The following is a 23,781-nucleotide window of genomic DNA, read 5'->3' on the forward strand; positions in this document are numbered from 1 at the left end:
AGACGTCATGCGCTTCTGCGGAAGTGGACGACACTCTCATTGGCTGCGGGTCGTCAGTCTGTAGGAGCGGGCCTTTTGGAGGAGACCGGAAGTGGAGCGAATGAGAGGTAGTGTCCGGAAGTGGGGGCTGCGTATTAAATAATAGTAATCTGTAGTCCTGTCCTTTTTTTGTTTCGCTTTCTTTTTTATTTTTAGTTGTCTTTTATTTCCCTGTAGAACTTGGTGTTTGGATTTTTCCCAGCTCGGATCCCTCTCACTGTATGCTCCTGAGACTTCGGTTTACGGACTCTTGGGGGACGCCTGGGTTCCCTAAACTTGGGCACAGGGCGTGCATCTGCCACGCCCTCTTTTCAGTTTCTTCCTTTGCACCTCAGGGGTTTAGAATTAAGAGCGCCTTGGAAAAGCCTTGTATTGGTTGTGGGATTAGGAAAACACTTGAATCTGGAGTGTTGTGTTAAGTAGGCTGTTGGACGCTTTTCTAACGCTGGCAGCGTCTCTCTCTCTCTCTCTTTCTCTCTCTCTCTCTCCCTCTCCCAATTCCCAGCTCTTTGTAAACTGTCCATGGGTTTCATCTGGGACTGAAGTGTACTAGTCCCTTTGGGTCAGGAAAGAAATTTCTGTAGTAACAAATGGAAAGGAACTGCCCTTTCCTGAGTTCAGTAGTTCTTTGGTACTCCCTTTTAATCAGTAGTATTATTTAGCTTCTTCAGTTTTTTGTTTTTGTTTTTTTTTTAATTTTTAATAATGTTTATTTTTTGAGAGAGAGAAAGCATGAGCAGGGGAGGGGCAGAGAGAGAGAGGGAGAGAATCCTAAACTGGCTCCAGGCTCTGAGCTGCCAGCACAGAGCCTGAAGCGGGGCTCAAACCCTTGAACCCAGAACCGAAATTGGACGCTTAACCCGCTGAGCCACTCAGGCGCCCCTAGCTTCTTCTAGTTTTGATAATCCCATTTGATGAGGCTTTATTATCCCTCCGTTTTTGTCTTTGCATAGTCTAGATAAAGAAACAGGTGTTTTGAAGTGTTCAGGTTGCATAGTTCTTGGAAACTCAATAAAGGTTTTTGAATTAAATTGGTACTGCTTTTTACCACTAGGCTGCCCCCCCCCCCCCCCCCCCCCCGGCCAACTCCTTTTTATTTTGTATCTAGTATTGATGTTAATGATTTCCTTTTAAAATACACTGGTAGTTGCGTATGTTAAAAGACCGTGGTTTTACTTAACTGCTTGTTTTCTCTAACCCTCAATAGCCTCCCTAATTTAAGATTAAGGTTCTTTGTGTTCTGTTTATTTTTGTCCTTCCCCCCCCCCACCCCCGTCTTTTTTATATTCTTTCCCCATGGCCCTTAGTTTAAGACCCATGTTTGACTTGCATGTTATTTCTTTTACTTTACTTTAAGAAATGTTTCTCTTAACCTTTCTCCACTTCTAACCCTATTTATTTCTCTTCTGAACAAAAATCCTCCAAAGACTTCTTTATGTTCTAAATCCGAAGTCCTCTTTTTAAAAGTGTAGCTTTTACTCCCATTCTTCCCCCAAATGCTTTTGTTATTGTCACCAGTGATCTCCAGGTGTTGATCATTCCCAGTCTTTATTGTATTAGGCCTATCAGCCTCCTTTAACACAATTAATCACTTCCTTCTCCATGATACATATTTTTTTTCACTTGATTTCCAGGACATCCCACTCTTTTGGTTTTCTTTCTTAAGGTTTTCTACCTTAAGGTTTTCTTTCTAAGGTCTTCTACCTTATTGGTTGTTCTTTCTGTCTTCCTTCTACTCTGCCTGATCTCATATTGTTGAAGTGTTCTAAGGCTCAGTCTTTGGTTCTGTTCTTTTCCTCTTCCTACATTTTTTTTTTTTTTTTTGATATCATCAAGTCTTAATGACTTCAAATACCATCTGTATACTGAAGACTCCCAAATTCATATTCCTAGTCCCCCCCTTTCTGAACTCCATACTCAAGTATCCTGTTGTCTATAACAGGATTCTTTAAAGGTATTGCAAACTTACATGTTACAAACTGAACTCCTTTTCCTCCAAAACCTGTTCCAATCTTTGTCACCTCAGTTGATGGCAACTCTGTTCAGTCAGTTGCTCAAAGTTAAGTATTTGGAGTCGTTCTTGACCCTGCTTTGTCTTCTAGTCCATCAAATCCATCAGTGAGTCTTTTGTTGACTCTCTCCATAAAATATATCTAGAATTTAACCATTTCCCACTATTTCTGCTGTTAGCACATTGATCATCTCTTCCTTGGATGTCTGTTATTAGTCATTATGATTTGTTGCTTGGATTAACAGTAATAGTTCTAGCTGGTCTCTCTGGTTTCTTCATTCCTTGCTTCTTTGCAATCTATTCACACGCAATAGCCAGATTGATACTTTTAAAATATAGGTGAGAAATTGTATTAAAATGTAAGATTCTAAATGCAATGTGTTATCTTAGATTGGATCCTGGAACAGGTAAAAGATATTAGAGGAAAAAATGGTAAAATCCAAATAGTCTAGAGTTCAGTTAGTAGTGATGCACCAATGTTGGTTTCTTTGTTTTAATGAATGCACCATGGTAATATAAGATGTTAATATTAGAGGAAACTGGGGCAGGTATATATGGGTACTCTGTGTTATTTTGCAACTTTTCTGTAAATTCAGTATTACTCCAAAATAGAAAGTTTATTAGAAGGAATGTGAAATTACTTCTTTGCTTGAAAACGTTTTATGACTTCTCATTTGATTCACAGTAAAAGCTAACATCCTGACATTGGCCTACAAAACTCTACATGATCTGGTTTCCCATTACCCTTGGTATTCTCTCCTCGCCTCACTCTGTCTCAGCCATGTTGGCTGCCTTGTTTCTTCAGTATACCAAGCCCACGGCTACCTTAGGGCCTTTCCACCAACTGCTTCATCTGCTTGGAATGCTTTTTCCCAAACATCCAAACAACTAAATCTTTCATCTCCTTTATGTATGTGCTCAAATATCACCCTTTCAAGAAAGCCTACCTCAACTTCCTTTAAAAAATTACAACTTTGCCTCCTTAAAATTAAAAAAAAAAAGAAAGAAAAAATTAAAAAAAAAGCGGGGGCTCCTGGGTGGCTCATTTGGTTGAACATCTTACTCTTGATTTCGGATCAGGTCATAATCCCAGGTCTTGGGGTTGAGCTCCATGTTGGGCTCTGTGCTGAGCGTGTAGTCAGTTTAGGATTCTCTTTCTCTCCTTCTGCTCCTGTACCCCTCTCTCCTGCTTATGCTCGCATTCTCTCTCTCAAATTAAAAAAAAAAAATAATAATGAAAATAAAACCTTTAAAATTGAGGCTTTGTAACTATCCCCCTTTCCCCTACCGGCCTCTATACTCCCAGTTTTCTCTTGTTTTATCCTCTCCTTTTGCTATAGCTTATCACCATGCTATATATTTTACGTGTTTTTTATTGTTTTTAATCGTTTGTCTCCTATTAAACCGTAAGTTTTAAAAAGGCAAAAATTGTTATCTGTTTTGCTTCCTTATGCCAAATTCTAAAACACTGTCTGATGCATACAAATGTGCATGTTTTGGTTAAATGAATGGACTTGACTGGTTATTTGAATTTAGTCATCCTTGATTTGTAGTCATCATGAAACACTGAATTGTTGATCATTTTCATATATCATGTTGTTTCTTGTCTCCAAGCCTTTGCTCAAGCAAGTTCTTGTGCTTGGAATGCCTTTTCTTATCCTTTTTTGTTTTTTCAGTTTTTAAGATTCATATCAGGTGTAATTCAAGGAAGCCTTCCTTGAAATGTCAGGCTGGCTTACATGTACTCTTGAGAGGAGGTACCACCCTGTCTCTGCACTTTACAAACTTGTAAAATAATTCCTTTTGGGTTTTTTTATTTCACTAGAGAGTTGGGAATGTGTCTTACTCATGTTGGGAATATCTAAGCTTGGTACATAGGGAGCATTCAGTGAATGTTTTAATATAATAATGAAGTGACCAAAGTCACTGAGCTTTGGAGCAGTAGAATTGTGATTTCAATCCGAATCTTCTGAGCATAAAATTTAACTCTATTTGCTAACTGTGTTTTCTAGGAAAAGGTGGCTGTCCTTAAAATAATAGAAAAATAGTTCTTTTTATACAGGTGGGAGGTAGTTAATGCATTTTATAGTCCTGGGCAATTTGCTTCTTGTCATTTGTGAAGCTGCCAGTGCTGATGAGAACATGAGTTGTGCTTTTTTTCTAAGACACTGGCTGAAATAGATGAACAGAGGGTTATTATAGTCAGCAATTTTTAATTTTGATGAAACTGGGCTCTTGTTGGGATAACACTGTTGAGATTTTTGTTGCCTCAAAGGGGAATGCTAGAATTCAAAACTGCTCATGAGGCATTCATGCTTTTGCTAGACGCCTGCACTGCCAATAGCTTTAAATTAAACTTTTGCTTGTGTGCCATTGGGAAATCCCAGGCTATTTTCAAGATATTGCAAAGATTTTCATCCACTGATATGGAAATTGCTGCTAAGATTGAGTTAAAAATGATTAGTTTGTTAACGTGATTTCTGATAGTTGGCCCCCATATTAGGTAAATTAATTTTGCATTTAAAATGCTGTATAATCTTAGATAATGAGCTAGACTTCCAACTACCTTTTATGGTAAGCATTGTGAATTTAAACTCTCCTCTGAATATTATTATCATTGTTGCAGTCTGTAAGCCAATCTTTTTGTAATGTTGCCTAGCCTTTAGTACTAACAGAAGAGGAGATAATTTAACTCTATAAATTCTGAAAAGGCTTCAGCAGCTTTCAGCCCCATTAATGGGGATGAAAATAATGATTAGGCTTGGGATTAAGTAATCAAAAACAAATATTCCTTGGAAGGCATTCCTGATTTTGTGCCTTCTTTGAACTTTACTAACGCTGTAAGTGTCCAAAATGTTGCAATCAGCAAGGAATTCAATCTGGTCTTTATTTTAGACGATACTATTAGCTTACTTATAATTTTATCCAAATAGTTAGTGAGAATGATATTGAATAACGTAAGACCTTGCTCAATTGGAACAGAAGCAAGCTGCTGCTTAGAAATTAAGATGCTCCCATTGTTGAGGAGACTCGTCAGAGTCCTGACAGTATAAATATTGACATGCTGAGATATGTCAATATTTACCATAGAGTTTGGAAGTTGCCAAGTTCCTGTTTAAGAAATGTGACCCTAGCATTGAACACAGTATATCAATAAATAAGGGACATGTCCAATGAACAGCTGCTGAGAGAAAGTAGGATAACATCTGTGTAAACTTTGGGGCACTTAAAGTTAAATTAAAAAAAATATATTGACAATTCTTTGGTAATTTGTAGGTAGATATAAAATAGTAGGTATATAAATAGTAGGTATATAAAATAGTATACTGATATAATTTCATATTTGGGCTTAACTTATGTTTTTAAAAAATGACAGCATGGTTGCAATTTATAATTTTATAAATTAGTTGTGCAATGATACTCATCTATAAATTGAGTCAAAATTTCTTGCCTTAATACTGTGTTTGGGAACCAACCTCACATCTTGCACATTATTATAAAAATTGGCTCAAGTCAAGACTTAGCTATTACTTTTGGGAAGTTTATGCTCTGAGAATTTAGCAATAGAAAAAACATAAGTTTGTGAAGTTTAAATGTGATGAGAAAATTTGTTCTGTTATTATTTGACAACTATGTCTCAGAAGAAAAATGAGAATAAAGAGCAAGTAAAGTTGATATGTTTGGTTGAATGTCATAGTTCACTACTGTTCTCATATGAATATCACTGTAATAGAACATTTGATGCAAAGTAAAGAGACATTTGAAGCTTTCCAAGTCATTGGAACCATACAAACAATCTTCCATCTGTTTTGCAGACGTCTAGAAAAAGGTTAAACTGAGCATTCTTTGAATGATAGTCCTAAAACAGTCCTAGAAGAGCGTTAACTATGGGTATCAAGACTGACCCTCTTGTTGCTTTTCTTATAACAGAGATTGATGGCTTTTATATAGTAATTGAATCATTTAACCACATCACACTGTTATGTTTATATTGTGAAGAATGGATGCAAAGTATAATTGAGGTTATATATTCTGCCAGGAGTTACATTTATTTCTATAAAGATCTTATAAACATAAAAAAGCAAATTGTATTTAGAGGTCCATAAAAGGCTTTTAATCTATTCTTTTCAGTGTAGTAAAGATGGAAGAGAATAAATTTTAAAATTTAAATTGTTTTGATCCCTCTTGCCGAGATCATTTGTAGATACTTTGAGGTAAGCTGTTGAGTTTTAAGGAGAAAGCATTAGACTTATTAATTAGTGATTTTTAAAACTTGGAAAACGTATTTTTGCAGTGTCACCAAGACTTGAACCTTTGTTTTGAATATACTCCCCCCCCCCCCCAGAATCATTAGGATTACGACCATTATGCAAAGTTGGCTCCTTGACCAGTTGTCTTCTTGAACCATTTGTTACCGATTATTTATCATGTAGTGATAACAAAGTTGCCCAGTCTTTTCAAAATGTCATGTGTTTTAGATGTGATGAGAGTGTAAGCGTATTAAGCTGAAAGTGTAAAACTTGCTGTTTGATGTTGAATATTGTAAGTTTAATGTTTCCCAAAGTTTGGTACTCCTGTCACTGATGGAATACACAGTTTGCTGACTTACAGCTATTTTGCATGTATGAGATAATTGAGGTATGAGATAATTGAAGTTTAGAGAATTAAATGATTTGCTGAAGTCTACACAACCAAGGAATGACAGTGAGGATTCATACTGAAGTCTGACTGATTCCAAAGCCTAAAACAACGTTCTTGGCCTCATACCCGAACCATCTATAGTTAGACCTAGATTTTGGTACCCCTGGAATCAGATCTGAGCTGCTCCCCACACCTCAGTTTCACTTTCTGTTCTGTTGGTTTTGTTGTCAGCGGCTTCAAGCTTGCAGTGTTAGAACATCAAGTCCAGTAGAGAAGAATGTATATCCAAAGTCCTGGAATTGAGCTTCACTGGTCTTTGTGGTCCTGACTTGAATCATGTGCTCATCTCTAAGTTAGTCATTGGTGCATGACATACCAGTATTTCTGGTGTAATGCTTATCACATAAAGACTGTTACTAAAGAGTCAACACTGAGTTCACTGCTTCTTAAATAGGGTCCTAAGTTTTGAAGTGTTAAATTACATATTTAAGTTGTATATTTAAGAATATCTTTCTAATAGATGATGTTTTCTCTTTTTACAAAAGTACTCTTTCACAACATAATCAACGTGATGGTCAAATAATACTTACTGAACCGTCTTCTTTTTACTGTGAAAAAATTTAAAAATTTTGAGAGAATAATTTTGAGAGAGTAATAGATCCCTGTGTACCCATCACCTAGCACAACAATTATCAGCTTGTTCATCTTTTGCTCTTTTGTTTTTATCTTGAAAATAAATATGTAATTATTCATCCAATTAGGAATGGGTTGTTTATAACTTACTATCATTTGAACCATGTGAAGTCTTTTTTTTTTTTTCTGTAGTTAAAAATTGTTAAATACTGGCAATTTCATATAGTTCCTGAATAGTTGTGTATGGCTGAATTAGGTAGTGTCACCAGTTGAGGATATGTTGTAGGGATCTTTTTTTCAGGTTTAACTCTGATTTGTACCCCAATCTTATTATTCATGGTCTGGTTGCCATTGGAAGTAGGCAGATAAATGGGTACAGCTGTAAGTAAATGGTGGGTTTGTGAATGGGGGAAAAAGGACAGTGCAAGTCCAATTTTTTTCCAGAAAGTGTGTTTAATTTGATTTCATTTCTGAGCAGCACATTTTTCAAGTAGGATAGACTGTATATATGCTTAACTGATGGTATTTCATAGGAACACTCTCTTCTGAAATTAAAATACAAGAGAGGTGTCAGAATTTCAAGGCTTAAGGAATCATAATTACTAAGTTCTTAATGAAAAAATGACTGTTGTTTAGCTAATGCTGTATTTCAGGTATTATCTTATCTCTTCAGTTCTGTTAAGTGTCATTCTCACATGAAACTCTGCAATTAGGACTGAAGTGTTCTTGTGAAAGTTTAGAAAGTTTCCAAAATGATAAGTATACTCTCGTCCTTTCTGCCAAGTTTATTTGTAATTAAGAGTGTCCCTTTGATGAAGATAAAGGAAGTTCTGGAACCGTGGGTCCAATTTTCAGGGCATTTCGGATCGAGGTGTTAGATTTTATGTGGGAAATTTATTCAGGACTTTTATTGCTTTTAAATACTTAGTTCATTGGGTAAAGAAAAAAGGAGAGGAAGTGAACTTTAAATGAATCACTGAAACTAATGATTATTAATGGTGTTTGTAAAAGATAAGCAGAGGAAATGAGCAGTAATACGATATTTGGAATGGCAGCAGCTGGCATTCCACAGTTATAAGAGAGAGGTAATTGAGAATGGACTATGACCATGGCAAAGATGCCTTAATTTTTAGAGTTATTTTATAGTTCTAATGCTTTATTTCTGAAGCATCAGACTATTATTGTGTAACTTGAACTTAGCTGTATTTTACAAGTTTTTGAACAAGATTATGCCAACAGTCTTAGCTATATTTTACTCTTACCTTGGGGAACCGTCCATCCTAATTTGCCTGGGGTTAGGAGGGTTACTGCACATGGACTTTCCGTGTTGAAACCAGGAAAATCTCAGACAAACCTGGACCACTGGTCACTTTACTTTCATTCCTAAATTACTAGAATGGGGATAATATTGACATGATTAGAAAAATATTGAATAATATTATGTTTTTTATCATTAAAGTTTAGGTAACTGGAACGTGAAAACATTGTTTCAAGAAACGATTTCTTCTATAGAAAGTTAGCTTAATATTTTTAATTGCTTTGGAAATTTAAAGGTAAATTGATTTAAAAAAAACTGAATTTACCCTTTAGGTAGGTGCTGGCATGCTATTAATTAAAATTATAGGAAAAAAATAATGAAAATTCTAGGAATGAATTATTAATTAAAAAAAATCTTCAATTGGGAATTCTGTTAAGATTAGTATGGATAATCAATGCTTTTAAAAAAAATACTAAACAAATGGGAAAATAGTCATCTTCTTTGCATTTAGTTTTCCTGAATTGTGTGACGTTTGTCTTATTAAAAGTAAATAGCCCAGTGTTTGTGACATAAACCTTTCTTTCCTTTTTATTGAGTAATATATTTGGTCCTGTCCTTGAATTTTTATAATATGATAGAACTTAAAAAAAAAAATTATTACCATGCTTTTGGTTTACAATTTACATTTTTTTTTCTTTTCCTCCTTAAGAAAAAAATAAGGTTAAACAAAATAACATGATCAGGAATCTAATTACAGACTCTTAGTGGCAATGTGCTGTGTGCTAATCTTTATTCTGAACTCACTTTAGGTATCAGCCTACTTTTCTCAACAAGGGGGCACTTAAGTTAATTGCTTCATTAGAAACATGCATTTAGTCTCTTCTGATCTGGCATAGCTGCAGAAGTTTGAACACCTGCAGCCCAAGCAGCTTGAAAAGAAGCTGTAATTTAACTATAAAGGAAAATAAAAGAAGCTCAAGTTCAAAATGGTGTTATCAATGATACAGTGTTGTCACTAACTTGAGCTGACCTAAGAGAGTTGGCTTCTGCACTGCTTCTTATCAGCATCCAAAAGGGCATACAAAATTCTTTGTAAACTAATTTAAAAAGCGTCTTGTTTATTCAGAGGCAACTGTGAATGGTATTTGTTCAGAGTGTAGATCACATCAACTGCATACCAGCCAACAACTTATTTCTCTCCTAAGAAGGAAGCCAAGTATCAGAGACACAAAGTACTAAAGATAAGCTTCTCAATTCTCAACTGTTCTGAGCTCTCAATAAAGCTACTGATGTACAAATTGGGGTGGGACCCAACTGTTTCCACCTGCAGGCATGTCTTAGATCCTTGGCTCTGGCTGGGAGAGGTGCTGATACCAGTGCGACCTTTAGTGCCCTTAGAAAACAAAACATAGGCTTTCTTATGGCCCTAATCAATCAGTCCCTCTGAAGAGGATTCCACCCCTTTCTTGAAGTATTCTTGGGGCAGAAAAACTATGGTTGAGTATTCCCATTTATAGGGCTGGCGAAAGCAAAGACATCATTGGTTTGCCCTTAGGAATCTTAAAAGACATGGCAAATCATCCTTTCTTCTGCTTTGTGGTTGGTTTTTAGATCTTTTGTATTTGATATTTAATGAGGGGGTGACCTCAGTAAGTAAAGAATGAATTTCTTTCAAAAGTGGTTCAAATAGTATATTATCAGGAAATTAAAACTCGGTTGATAGAAGACATCTGAGGCTACTGAGGCACTCACTACAAAGTATTTACAGGATACTGACTTGCGCTAATATGTAAGTGCTTAAACGTGACTCACAGCGTCCACAGTTTCAAATCTGAGTACAATAAAATAATGGAATCTTTAAAATAATTTGATTTAGTTTTAGCTATAAAAACCTAGAGTTGACCAGACATTGGAAAATATTTGAAACATGAATAATTCAAAGATGTTAAAACAAATCTGATCCCTAAATGTCTTTTTAACATTATTGAGGTTAAAGCCCTGGATATCATTGTGAAGGTAAGATGAAGTATCTGAAATAATCAATTTTAGACTACTTTGTGCCAATAACTAATTTGTCTTTTGGCCCCCCAGGGTAAAAATACCAGTGAAACCAGTTGCCTTTTATCAGCAATTCTAAGTGCTGAGTTTTGTTTTTCACAAAGTTACATTAATTGCTAACAATAGCCATGTTCTTGAGGCTTATTTAAGATGAAATAATCAGTGTCAGTTTGTGTATCTGTGTGTTTGTATATAAATTCTAGAGGCAAAAAGTGGCCTTCATAAGTAGTTTCTGTTACCCTCCCCCAACCAAAGTTGTGGATTTGAGGCCTATGAGAATTATGTAAGGCTTTTAGCTATGTGTCTTTTTCAATGAATGGCATAGAAAAACAGCAATATGCATTTTCCAGTAATTTTCAAATTTAAGGATTACAGAGCATGTGGGTAATTAGCTGCATGGTAAGTGGTTTTGACTAATTGATTTAAAAGAAAATATTCCCAAATGAATAAAGCATTTCAGAAGTAAGCACATCTAGGCAAAAAACAAAACAAAACAAACAAAAAAACCCCAAAAAACAAAACAAAACAAAAAACCTCAATGTAGGAAAATTTTTGACTAAATGAAATATTTAAAAAGAATTATATTTTTTCAGTGATTATGTTATAGTCAAGTCTACAGATTTGTATATTTTTAACACAAACATGCTTAATTGATGTGGCTTCAAGTATGGTTATTTTAAAACTTTGTCTCTTACTGGGAAGAAGAATAAACATTCCTCTGAGTACACTTTAGGTAGCAGTTAGAATTATTGTTAATTTATCAATTTAGAGGTATCTTACATTCTTAATTTTAGATACTCTTTCTTTTATTCTGGAAATTGCCCTGCTTCCTTATGCTTTTTACTGTGAGATAGAATAGCTCTAGCATTCTATAAGTAAGCATCTCCTCCACTCCCAGAAGATAGAGATTTGTAGTAAAATTGTTTTTGTGAAGAGCTGACAAAGTGAGTTGTTTTTATTTTCATATTCAATTGTGTGAAGAGCTGACAACGGGTGTTTCTTCATATTTCAGTTGTTGGTATTTTCATATTCAATTGTTAATTGAGAAAAATAATATGCAATATGCTTTATGAGAATGTAATAGTTTTTTTAATTAAAAAAATTTAAAAAAATGTTAATGTTTATTTTTGAGAGGGAGAGACAGTACAAGTAGGGGAGGGGCAGAGAGAGAGACACACACACACAGAATCCAAAGCACGCTCCAGGCTCTGAGCTGTCAGCAAAGAGCTCGATGTAGGGCTTGAACTCACAAACCGTAAGATCATGACCTGAGCCGAAGTCTGACGCTCAAACGACTGAGCCACCCAGGCGCCCCAAGAATATAGTAGTTTTAAATTGAGAAGGTGAATTAAAACTGCTTTAAGATTTTGCTCTTGTTAAAACTTACTAATCAGTTGTCAAAGTGTCAGTTAACAATTTACTTTGGATTTTTACAGCATGTTATATACTTTTTGTTCATAAAAATGGAAGAAATTTTGTACCCTTCTCCCTGAATAAAAGATTAAAGAATTCTTTTTAGCTTTTTTTTTATTAACAAAATTTTTTTTTAATGTTTATTTATTTTTGACACAGAGAGATATAGAGCATGAGCGGGGGAGGGACAGAGAGAGAGGGAGACACAGAATCTGAAGCAGCTTCAGGCTCTGAGCTGACAGCACAGAGCCTGATGCGGGGCTCGAACTCACAGACCGCAAGATCATGACCTGAGCTGTTGGATGCTCAACCGACTGAGCCACCCAGCCACCCCAAGAATTCTTTTTAGCTTTTTAAGGATCATCTAGCAAGAGATTCATGCTTTGTGATTAAAGAATAATTCTAGTTTTTCATCTTTGGCAATTTGTGTGCTTTGTTCCTGGTTTTGACTTTTTGTAATGTTTTTTTTTTTTTTTTCTTTTTGTAATGTTTTTTTCTTTGTATATTTGTAATTTTTAGCGTAGTTTTTGTTTTGGATGTTGGTTTCTACAGCTTAAGTATCTCTCTTTTTTTTATAAAATTTTTTCAATGTTTATTTTTGAGAGAGTGAGAGACCAAGTGCGAGTGGGGGAGGGGAAGGGAGAGAGGGAGACACAGAGTCTGAAGCAGACTCCATAGTCTGAGCTGTCAGCACCAAGCCCAGTGTGGGGCTTGAACTCATGAACTGTGTATGAGATCATGACCTGAGCCGAAGTCAGATGCTTACCCGACTGAGCCACCAAAGTGCCCCTTTCAGCCTCTCTTAATGAAGTGTACATGGTCAAGGGATATTCCAGTATTAGAAGGAATATAGTTATTTGCTTTGAATCAAATATGTGTCATACCACAGTTTGGTAAGTTTGAGGTCAATTTGGGCAAGATTCTAGAGTAAATTAGCAGAAGAATGGTTTTTGAATTCATAGAAAAAGAACCTCTAATCATTAGAAATGAAAGTGGGATTAGTAAGAAAAGTCTTTACTCTTCATATTGGTGAGCATAATTTTTTTTTTTCAGCACACAACTTGGGCAACTCGTTTGGCACTTACGGGCTTCTGTTTTATCTGTAAAAATTATAAACCAATATTGAATAGAACTGTGATTTACTGTTTGATGCTTGGTTAACTATTGTACAGTGTTCTATTTTACTAATATTTCCTTGGTGCTTTGTGTAGCTGAGAGACCAATATAGAAAACATTATTATTTAGGGTGCCTGGGTGGTTCAGTTGGCTAAATGTCCACTTTGGCTCAGGTCATGATCTTACAGTTCGTGAGTTTGAGCCCTGCTTCCGGCTCTGTGCTGACAGCTCAGAGCCTGGAGCCTGCTTCAGATTCTGTATCTCCCTGTCTCTCTCTGCTCCTCCCCCACTCATGTTCTGTCTCTCTCTGTCTCTCAAAAATAAATAAACATTAAAAAATTAAGAAAAAAAGAAAACATTATTATTTGATAGCCAAAGTTTCTTACAAAAATATTAATTTAATTATTTTATAACAGGTGACCAGAAATGGAAAGAAAAGTAAGCAGAATTTGTTTTGCTTCTGAACCAGATATAATTCATTTTCTACAAATTGCTTGGGAGAGAACGCTAGCATCTGGTTTTGTTATTACACTTACTGATGGTCAGTCAGCATGGACCGGAACAGGTAATATTCAAACCAAGTTTTTAAAGGTGAAATTTCAGTAATGTGCTGTTTTTTAGTCCTCAGTGATACTTCATATTAAAGTGTTTCTTTAGTAGGTACTGGGTAAAATGAGCATGATTGCTTTTACTTGTTATTGCTGTCTAATTTACGTGTAGATTTGTAAGATTGAATGCCATTTTACATAATTAATAGAAGGCTAGATAAATAAGCATGTAACCCAGTAAATTCTGGTTAGTAGTTTAGTCTTAATACTTAGAGTTGGTCAGCGTTTTTAAATGATGTCTTTATACAAAACATAAATAGTACTTTATACATACATGTATTTTCAGGACCCCAGGGAAATACTGGGAGGCATAAGAAGGTGGGTTCGCTGGGCCAAGGGATTGTGTTGGCTTGGAGGAGTGGGGTGGTAGTGATTTGCTTTTTATTTCACACACTTATATTGTTTGAATTATTTTCTAGTATACATGCATTACATATGTAACAAAAACAAAACAGAATCCGTGGTGTAAAATTTTGTAAATCAAGGTTCAAACTGTATGTGGTATTTTCGCTATTACTTCATGAAATAGACTTTTAATTTATGTTTGGCAGTGATCTTTTAAAAAGTCTGATGGCCCTGCAATTAATTATTTGTGGAACATGGCAGGTCTAAAGTGAAAATACATGGAATTATCTTTTGCTCATATAGCAGTTTTTATACTCTATTAAAGTATTTTATTGAAAGATTTGAAAAAGTATTTATGCAGTTATGTAACAGTCATTTCTAGAGTTATGTTGTAAATAATGTTTTAGGTAAAATAAATTTGTCATGTTAATTTATATACCATTTGTATCTTCTATCAATTTTGAAATATTTCCCTAAAACTTGTTACTGTAATTATTATATCGTCTTTTAAAATTACATGGTAAAGTTTTCTTTCTTGGATGTTAAAAATTCTGTTACACAGTGCAGTCAAACTGAATTTATACTTGCAGAGTTTGTTTATTTATTTATTTTAATTCTCCTTTTTTGACAGCAAGGAATGCTGATGTAAGTATTATTAAAATAAAGAATTTTCAAGGATAGTGTTTGCAGTGCCTGTTATGGTCTCTATTTAAGCTGTAAATTTCCTTTTTTTTTTTTTTTTTTTTAAGAGCGCAAGTAGGGGAGAGGGACAGGGGGAGAGAGGGGGGGGGAGAGAGAGAGAGAGAGAGAGAGAGAGAGAGAGAATCTTAAGCTTAGCATGGAGCCTGATGTAAGGCTTCATCTCATGACCCTGAGATCATGACTTGAGCTGAAATCAAGAGTCAGATGATCAACCAGCTAAGCCACCCAGTTGCCCCAGCTGTAAATTTCTATGTAAGAGAAATCAGTTGTTGCCTTTTATGAGTCAGAAGAACTTGTCAGGTTAGTTCTGTGTATGCTGGTAAAGGTGTACCCAGGTGACAATAGCTCTGTTTTGAAAAGGAGGTGCATAGGGTTGAAGATCATGGCAGTAGGTTAATGCCAGTTATCTGGAGAGAGAGCAGTTTCAACTGCACAGCCCAGGATATTGGTCCTAGGTGAAGTGGTTGCTTGTATGTAGGGAATACTGAATACTTTCTTTATAACATCGATATTCACAATTGACAAATGGCTTATTCTGTATAATAAGTTATGATTAGACAGATGACTTTGAGATGCTTTAAGAGATGTAATTATCAAAAGAAAATATAAATTGTAATCTAGTTAGTAAACTTCATTCACCAAAGCAAAGAACAATAAAATGTTGTTTTAATTTTTTTTTTTTATTTAAGGATTGGGAATAAACGAGTACTCTGATTAACTGTTAAATCTTGATTTAACCGGAAATTTAAGTTGAATTTACATTTATGGAACATTTTGTGTATGTCAAACAGAATATGCTGGCAGTTGTTCTTAATACTATTATTATGAATATTGTTTCGCTAGGCTAGATTAATTAGGAGCAAGGAATGCATGTGATTCATCAGTTATTGTTTAGAAGTATCTAGACCAGTGCCTAGAAAATACATGCTCAATAGATATTCTTTGAAAGAGAGAATGAAAAGATGCCTCAAATATATAAAACTTGCTAGGAAAGAAAAGAAAGAGAACCATTTATTTTAGAGTTAGCATGTTTTTTAATGAAAACTACAGTTGTATTTTTATTTAATGTTGACATTAGTCGTAAATGTAGTATATTTTGCCGTTTGTTTTCCAGCTAATGAATAGTGTGAGAAAAATGTGATGTATAATTTCTGTATCCTTGGTGAATTGTTAACATTTTGGCTTCCTTACTAAACAGGCTTTCAAACAGAACATTTTATAATGCACCATATATGGTCATTTTATTTTCAAAAATATTTAAGTTTTAATCTCACAAATGTTTTATATCTTTCATTATTCATTTCTATTTTCTTGTGTACATTTCAGGGACAAAGTATCAAGCCAAATAATATAACATTGTTTCCATGTTTAGTTAAGGCTTATTACATAAATATGATTTGGTTTGGCACTTTATAAATAGACAATAACATGATTAAGAACATTGAAACAATTACATAATTGAAACATGAAAATGGATTTCCTTCCTATACCTCATCCTGTTTTTTTGTACAATTTTTTGATTGCTGCAACCTTCAATTTGGATAATTTTTTTTCTCTTTTCATTTGAGTGAAATTAAAAGGATGTGGGGTTCCTTTTAATCTCCCACACACTAAATTCACTGATTTCTTTTCCATTAGTAATGTTTTATCTAATGAATGTTTTGAGGTCTAATTATCATGTGGTCTGTCATCACTTCAACATTATAGAGGGTTATATCGCAGAGTTAAGTCACAAAGTAGGTTAATGATTGATGACTATTATGTGACCTTTATAAGAATTTCAGTCAGTGAGGAGAAACGTATATTACCCATCTCTAGAGTCGTTTAAAGTTCATTGAAAAGTAAATTAAACTTTATTAATACATTTATTGTCACATAATTATATCTACTTATATGTGGCCTAAGCATTGATATTTAGTGACCTATTTGGAGATTATGTGACAGGGTTCAGTGGACAAAGGATTTTTAATAAAGGTAGTAGAGTAGGTCCATGATGTGATATCATCAAAGATCCTTAATAGGGGGCGCCCGGGAAGCTCAGTTGGTTAAGCGTCTGCCTCTTGATTTTTGCTCAGGTCAGGATCTCACAGTTTGTGAGATCGAGTCCCACTTCAGGCTCTACAACTCACAATGCAGAGCGTGCTTGGGATCCTCCTTGGGATCCTGTCTCTCTCTCTGTCCCTCCCCTGCTCGCATGTGCTCTTTCTTTCTCTCTCTCTCAAATAAATGAACATCAAAAAAGCAAGATCCCTAATGGGATAATAAGGTGGTCTTCGAAGCACTGACACAAACCTAGGATATGCACGGTCTTCGGTTCCTTATACATAAGGATCCAAAAGAAAAAAATCTTCGTTCCTTATTTACATCTTCATCTACCCACAAATAGTGTTAAAATGATGATTTCTTGATTCCTACATGTCTGAGAACAATTCCTTGGTTTTTGGTCATGTTGGCCTGCTCCCTTTTTATGCCATTATTATGTGGTTCAGCTGTATCCTTGCTGAATTTTATTATTTCCATGGCTTTTATTTTTGGTCACCAAAGGTTTTGGAACATTGAATGCTTACAGCTGTGCTTCTTCCAGATGTTCTTAGCACAAAATTCAAAACTGGTGACCAAGTTTTTCCGGGATTGAAGTTTTAAATAGGCAGTCAAAATTTCACATTTACCATTAATGGACATGTTCAAGTACATTTTTTTTCTGAATTTTTTTCTCACAGTTTTTAAAGGGGGAAGTGTAAATAGAAAATTTCCTTTCAAGTTTTTTTTTTTCCTTAAAAATGGCATGTTCCATAACAATAATCATCACAGCATTTCACAGGTGGCATAACATAAGAGAATATCAAAGAGAATACCTAAGATGTTAGCACTTGAATCTAGGCTGCATAAGGCTGGCATTTTTCTCTGTCCCTGGTGTGTAGAATGTTACCTGGCACATAGTAGATGCTGATTAAGTATTGTTTTGAATAAGAGAGTTGAATCAATAAATTCTCTGAAATATTTTCAGGTAGATATCTTTTCATTTTAATGAAATTTAGAATGCTTTTTACTGGATGTTTCATCAGTAGACATAATTTTCTTTTTGTGTTTTCTTATAAATTTTTTCTGTAGTGGCATTAAAGATGGTTTCTACAGATGTATTTCCTATTTCTCTGTGAAATATTTTCTCTTCCTAGGTCTTTATAACTTCAAAATTATAAAATATGAAATTATTCCTTAAAAGGAAGCATTTGTCTTCTTATTTTTATGTTTTTTTTTTTTGTTTTTTTTTTTCAGAAGCACCAATAGGGTATTTAGAAGGTCAGTTAGATTTGATAGTGGTGATCATCTTAAATCTGCCTCTGCTTCAGAGATAGACAAAATATATGAAAGTATTTTAGAAGCTGTAAAATCACATAAAGAACATAAAATATTTTTTAAAAGAATATAAAATATCTGTATTCTTACCTCTTTTCAAAGTCTGTGTTAACATTCATATTTTAATATCAGAACTTACCAAAAAAGGGTAATGAAAAATATATGGAGATATTTCAAACTCTTTTCTTCATTGCCTGTCATGAGGCTTCCAGACACACTTGATAGGATTCAGACCAGTGGAATGAAAATCCATGTTAAATTTTTGGAGATTCTTTAGTAAAGATTCCATTGTAGTATATTCTGTAGTATATCATACTAATGTATTTTTTTTAATATCATGGAAAGAAATAGTTTTTCCAGTGTTCTGTATCTGCTTCACCACAAAACAAAACAAGCAGAGAGACGATAAGTATGAACCCCAGTTTGACCACGTATCTACTCTGTGTCCACAGAGCATTACTTGCTCTGAGCCTCAATTTTAGCATTTGAGAAATGAAAACGTCTATCAGTGTTATAAGGGATGAAATGGATAAATGTAACCTTTGAATATAAAAAGATGGGACCACATGAGTCTTTCATCATTGCAGTAGCCTGAATTGACACAGGAAACCATCCAACCACACACATGTTTCAAACAAATGTTAGGTTAAATCTTGTAATTTGAAAAGCAAAAAGACACGTTGCAGCTTTAGAATGTAATAAAGGGAAATCCCCGGTGCCATCTACGAAAAGGTATCGGGAAACCAAAGTGGTTAATGGGAACTAGAACTTAACTATAGGTCCATGGAATATCTGAACTAGATGTGTGTCTAAATGATTGTGACTGCACTACCTGAGTGGGGCGGAATGTTGAGAGTGCAGGCCTCTCAAGGAACTGGAACTCGCTCTCAATGTCAAGAAAGGAAACTGAAAAGTTATCCTGTTAATGAAATCATCCTAAAAAAGAAAAACAGAACAAAAACAAAAAGCTACTCTCTGGTTTGAAGATGCAACATAGAATCAGACCAGTCACTAAGAGCTATGAGTGAATAAAAGCGTGAACAAAAATCAGGGGCGCCTGGGTGGCTCAGTCAGTTAAGCCTCCGGACTCTTGATTTTGTGAGGTTGAGCTCCACTGGGGCTGCACTTTGAGCACAGACCTTGCTTAGGAGTCTCTCTCTTTCTTTCTCTCTTCCCCGCCCTCCACTCTCTCTCTCAAAATAAATAATAAACTTAAAAAAAATCTACAAAAATCAGATCCCTAAGCCTGTGTTACGTATGAATGAGGGGTGGGGAATTTACGTTTGAACTCTCTGCTTCAGATGTAAAAAACAAGTGAAGAAGGTAACTTTCAAAACTGGTCCGGAGCTGTTAAGGCCTATAGAGACTGCAAGAAAGTTAAACTAGCAACCTTCATTTAAGGCCACCTCTGTTTCCCAGATCAGATGAAACTCTGGCTAGAGGAGAGTCTTGTTCAAACATTGCAAAGCTTGAAAGGCAAAAACCAGAATGAGAATGTGTAAGCAGGTAGTAGAAATGGAATTAATACTCTAAGAACCCTGCATGGAGACCAATCTGAAAGAGATTTTAAGTATATTTAAAGCCTTCCAATATTTAAAGGAAGGGTGTGGAACAGGATATTATGAAAAAGAAAGAGAATATCTAGAATATTCTAGATATCTAGGATATAATTGTTGAAGTAACAATTTCTATAGATGAATAGAGCATCAGCTTTCAATATATCTAGGTGAGAGAATTGGAAGCCGGATCTGTAATATACTGTATGTCACACAGGCGACACTCAATAAATATTAATTCCCTTCTCTTTTCTTCCTCATCACTTGCCTCATCCACTTTCTTTATTGTTGGCACATAATGAGATGAGAAGAATGAACTCCATTTTTACTTTAATTTGACTCAGCCCATGTGAGTGAAAAATAGGCTATAGACTATTTTATCTCTTTAATAATTGACACAAGAAAGATGTAAAATACTGAGCGTATTAATCATCATAAGGAATAATTTATCTGACTTTGACATAGGAGCAGGTATACAAGATGGTAGTTTTTCTAGTAAGTTACAATGCATGTATTTCATTTGAGGGCAGAAAAAAATGCAAGGAGTCTAATGTTTTTCAGATGAGATTTGAGGCTAAATTAACATATTTCTTAAAAACTACTAGGTTCAGGTGCACCTGGGTGGCTCAGTCAGTTAAGCGTCTGACTTAGGCTCAGGTCATGATCTCATGGTTCGTGAGTTCGAGCCCCGCATGGGGCTCTGTCTGCTGTCAGTTCAGAGCCTGCTTCACATGCTCTGTGCCCCTCTCTCTCTGCCCCTCCCCTGTTCACACACACTCTCTCTCTCAAAAGTAAATAATAACATTTTAAAAAATTGCTAGTTCAGTTAAATGGTATAATTTTACTTAAAAACGTGTGATATGGGGATTGGTTTTACCTTTGGTTTAAATTTCTGTAACATAAGTGATAAATTAGTAGCAACAGGTAATCAAGTATGTTCTCATGTTTAGGAATTTATTTTTCATTTTGAAACTTATTTTTGTCCCCCATAGTTTCCGAATCAGAGATTTCTCAAGAAGCTGATGACATGGCAATGGAAAAAGAGAAATATGTTGATGAACTGAGGAAAGTATTGATATCAGGAGGAGGACCAGCTGATGCGTACAAGTTTGATTTTTCTAAAGAGTCTTGTCATTTCTCCTTTGAGAAAAACCTGAAAGATGTTTCAGTAAGTAAAACTTTCCATAATACTGTAAGTGGTAAAATGTCAGAGCATTTATTGAGGAATTTTCTAAGTAACTAGCTTATTATTACCAGAATACCTAGGAAATCAGAGTTTGAAAAGTACTTTGTTTCCAAGTTGGAAGAATGCTTCATTCAGCATTATAGTCATTAAATGCTTTATATTAATTAATTGTGAAAAATAATTATTAGGAAATGTATTTAGTTGCTAATGGTTTAAAAATAAGGATAATAGAGATAATTACATGAATCAATAGTTCTGAAAAGTGGGGTCAGAAGCTTTGGACCATTGAGGCAAAGTTTATTGTAATACGTTTTGGAAAATACTGATTTTAAGAAAGAATATATATTTTCCAATGAATATTTAATAATGATGACTTATTCTCAACTTCATTAGAATGTACTTGAAATTACAAATTGAAAAAATTAAGTTCAGTAAGACATGTCTTTGGGAATTAAGGTATTTTATTTATGTATCAAACTTAGAAATACTAAAATAGGAATAAATTTCAACCCAAGTTTTTCAAGGCTTACGTGCTTTACAGACAAGAATATCTGCTACTTGTCCTCTTTAGTTCCTGTACCAATTCAGATCAAAGTGGGTGGTTTCTGTATCAAACATATGCATCAAAATGTACTGTTTATATATTGTACCTAAGTTTATGGTATAATTAGAGATTGAATTATTTGCTTTTGACCAGTGGTTTATCATTCTGATACGACGTCTATAGTAGAATACAGGGAGGGAAATTTTTAGCCCATTATGTTTAGAGACCGTTATTGGCAATTTGTGCTGGAACTAAATTGAGTTAAAAAAATTCCTTTAAAATGACTCTTTAATTCAGAATGATTAAAGGGATTTCACCAATTAGAGAAACATGTAAAGCAACAGATGGAATCATTATTTTGAAATGTATGTTAACCTATAGAGAATAACACAGAGAGACTGGCTTCGGTAATTATTTCTGTTTAGAAGATACATACTTTTTCTACTTATCCAATTTATGTAAGTTTCAACATGCTGAGGTCCTTAAAATGATAATCTAAAATAGGTTAGGTAAGGTCTGAACTGACTATTGAAATTTTGTTATTTATTGCAAAGTGTTCTTTCCTATGACCGAAGCACAATCAAATGATGTTATGTTCAAAAGAGCTCTCGGCTTTTTCTTCTGATACTTTGAAGCAGATTATCATCAAATTGGGAGTAGTACCATTTCCCATTCAACAAGCATTCATGTGTAATGACTGACATTATTTCATGTAGCTAGTTTCTGGTTTTTATCTGTTCTATGTACACTGATGCGTGAGAAATTCCAAGATTGTGAGTTACCTATTGGAAGCCTGAAAGGCTTTTGCTGTATTTGACTTGGGGGGTTTGCTTGGATTTGGATGGAGTACTTGGAAGTACATCTGATTTTGCTGCTTTTGTGAAGAAAGAACTTCAAGGATTCATGATCTATGTCTTTTACAATTGGCTTGACATGAATCAGCATTAAAAACTGTGACAATTATCCTAAAAGGTGTCTTGCTTACCGCCTTGGATATAATCAACTTTATTGAGAGAGAGAAAACCTTGAAACGCTACCTTTTCAACAGGTTTTCTCAAGAAATGGAAACAGAATAAGAGATTCCCAGTATGTCCCAGGATATGTCTTAGAGCACTACACTGTAGTCTAGATAACTGCTTCCTTAATTTTCATCTATTAATTTGCTTATGAGAAAAAGAAATGGTGCTCTCAGAAGAGTTTCATGAGTTTTTTCATGAGTTGGCATACTTGAAAGATATTTTTGGATATTTGAATGAAGTGTAACTTTCAGTTTGTGGTGCTGTGGTCAGCCTTATGGATGCAGATGAAAATTACAAGTTCATTTGGCCAAACTGCCATGGGAATCTTCCAGTGCTTCAGGATGTGTTTCTGAAATTGAATTTCATAGTGACAATACCTTGTAAATTCATCTGCTGGCAAAAATATGCGGACAATCGGACACATGGCAGAATCCTTCTTAAGGGTTATAGTGCTTTGGATGATGTAAAAATTTAAAAGGAATTTGTAATCCTTTGCTTGATGGACACAGACATCCGATTGTGGCCAAAGTCTTCTTATACTTAGAAGAAAAGAATGAATGTAGATTCAGTCCAGAGAGTTGTAGTGAATCCTGTCGTTTGTTGTCATAAGGTTACTCTCCCAGTGCAAAGGATATCCCATGAATCCTAAGTACAGTTACTACCAGTTTTATACCTCTCAGGGTCATGGTTTTTAGGCATTTGTTCCCATCAGTTCAAGAAGTTTTATGTTTTTAATTCTGTGCTAGAGATCACTGCATAATTTGAACATTTCGGGTATTCAGTCATATAAGACTTACTTGAAATTTATATAAAATATTCTTTTACAAAAATCTTTTTAGAGGGAAATTTTTTAAAGAAAGTAATCGCTGATTTTTGTATTCAAAAATATGTGAGTTTTTGAAAATACTATCTTGTGTTTTATCAGAGTGAAATAATTGTCAATCCAAAGCAATGAAATATTTAAAAATGTATAATGTGGATGTTATATACCTTTTTTGGAGGGAGTGTGTACATAATTGTCATGAGATTCCTTTTGAGCTCATAACACCCAAAATTTCATTTATGCTCTAATTAGTTTTTCTTTAAAGATAACATAGGTGTTTTTATTTTAACTTAATTGCCATTGGAATAAATGTTGAATGACGAGCTAGACATTACCTTTCTCCACACAGTACAAACCTCTGGTACCCTTCCTGCCCTATCACCAATATTTTTCTGTTGGCAGTAGATTATTCTAGATGAAAACATATTATGCAAGTATTTAGAACTCATCTCTTCATTATAAGTAGTAGCCC

At 34.7% G+C, this 23,781-nt stretch overlaps 1 protein-coding gene across 18 annotated transcripts in view; it reads left to right on the forward strand.

The window, feature by feature from the left end:
* The first annotated feature begins 22 nt into the window (after positions 1 to 22).
* The window catches only part of XRCC4 (X-ray repair cross complementing 4), a 316,380-nt gene continuing 292,621 nt past the window's right edge, over positions 23 to 23,781 (forward strand). For all 18 annotated transcript variants that reach the window (XR_006218779.1, XR_001510047.2, XR_006218764.1 and 15 more), the window contains exons 1-3: positions 23 to 107; positions 13,586 to 13,734; positions 20,730 to 20,905. Coding sequence is in view for 7 of the 18 variants with exons in the window: in XM_042989518.1 (XP_042845452.1) it covers positions 13,596 to 13,734; positions 20,730 to 20,905 (315 nt within the window). In the remaining 11 variants the exon portion in view is untranslated. The remainder of the gene's footprint in view (positions 108 to 13,585; positions 13,735 to 20,729; positions 20,906 to 23,781) is intronic.

The sequence above is a fragment of the Panthera tigris genome, chromosome A1 (genome assembly GCF_018350195.1).
Source record: "Panthera tigris isolate Pti1 chromosome A1, P.tigris_Pti1_mat1.1, whole genome shotgun sequence".
Lineage (NCBI taxonomy): Eukaryota > Metazoa > Chordata > Mammalia > Carnivora > Felidae > Panthera > Panthera tigris.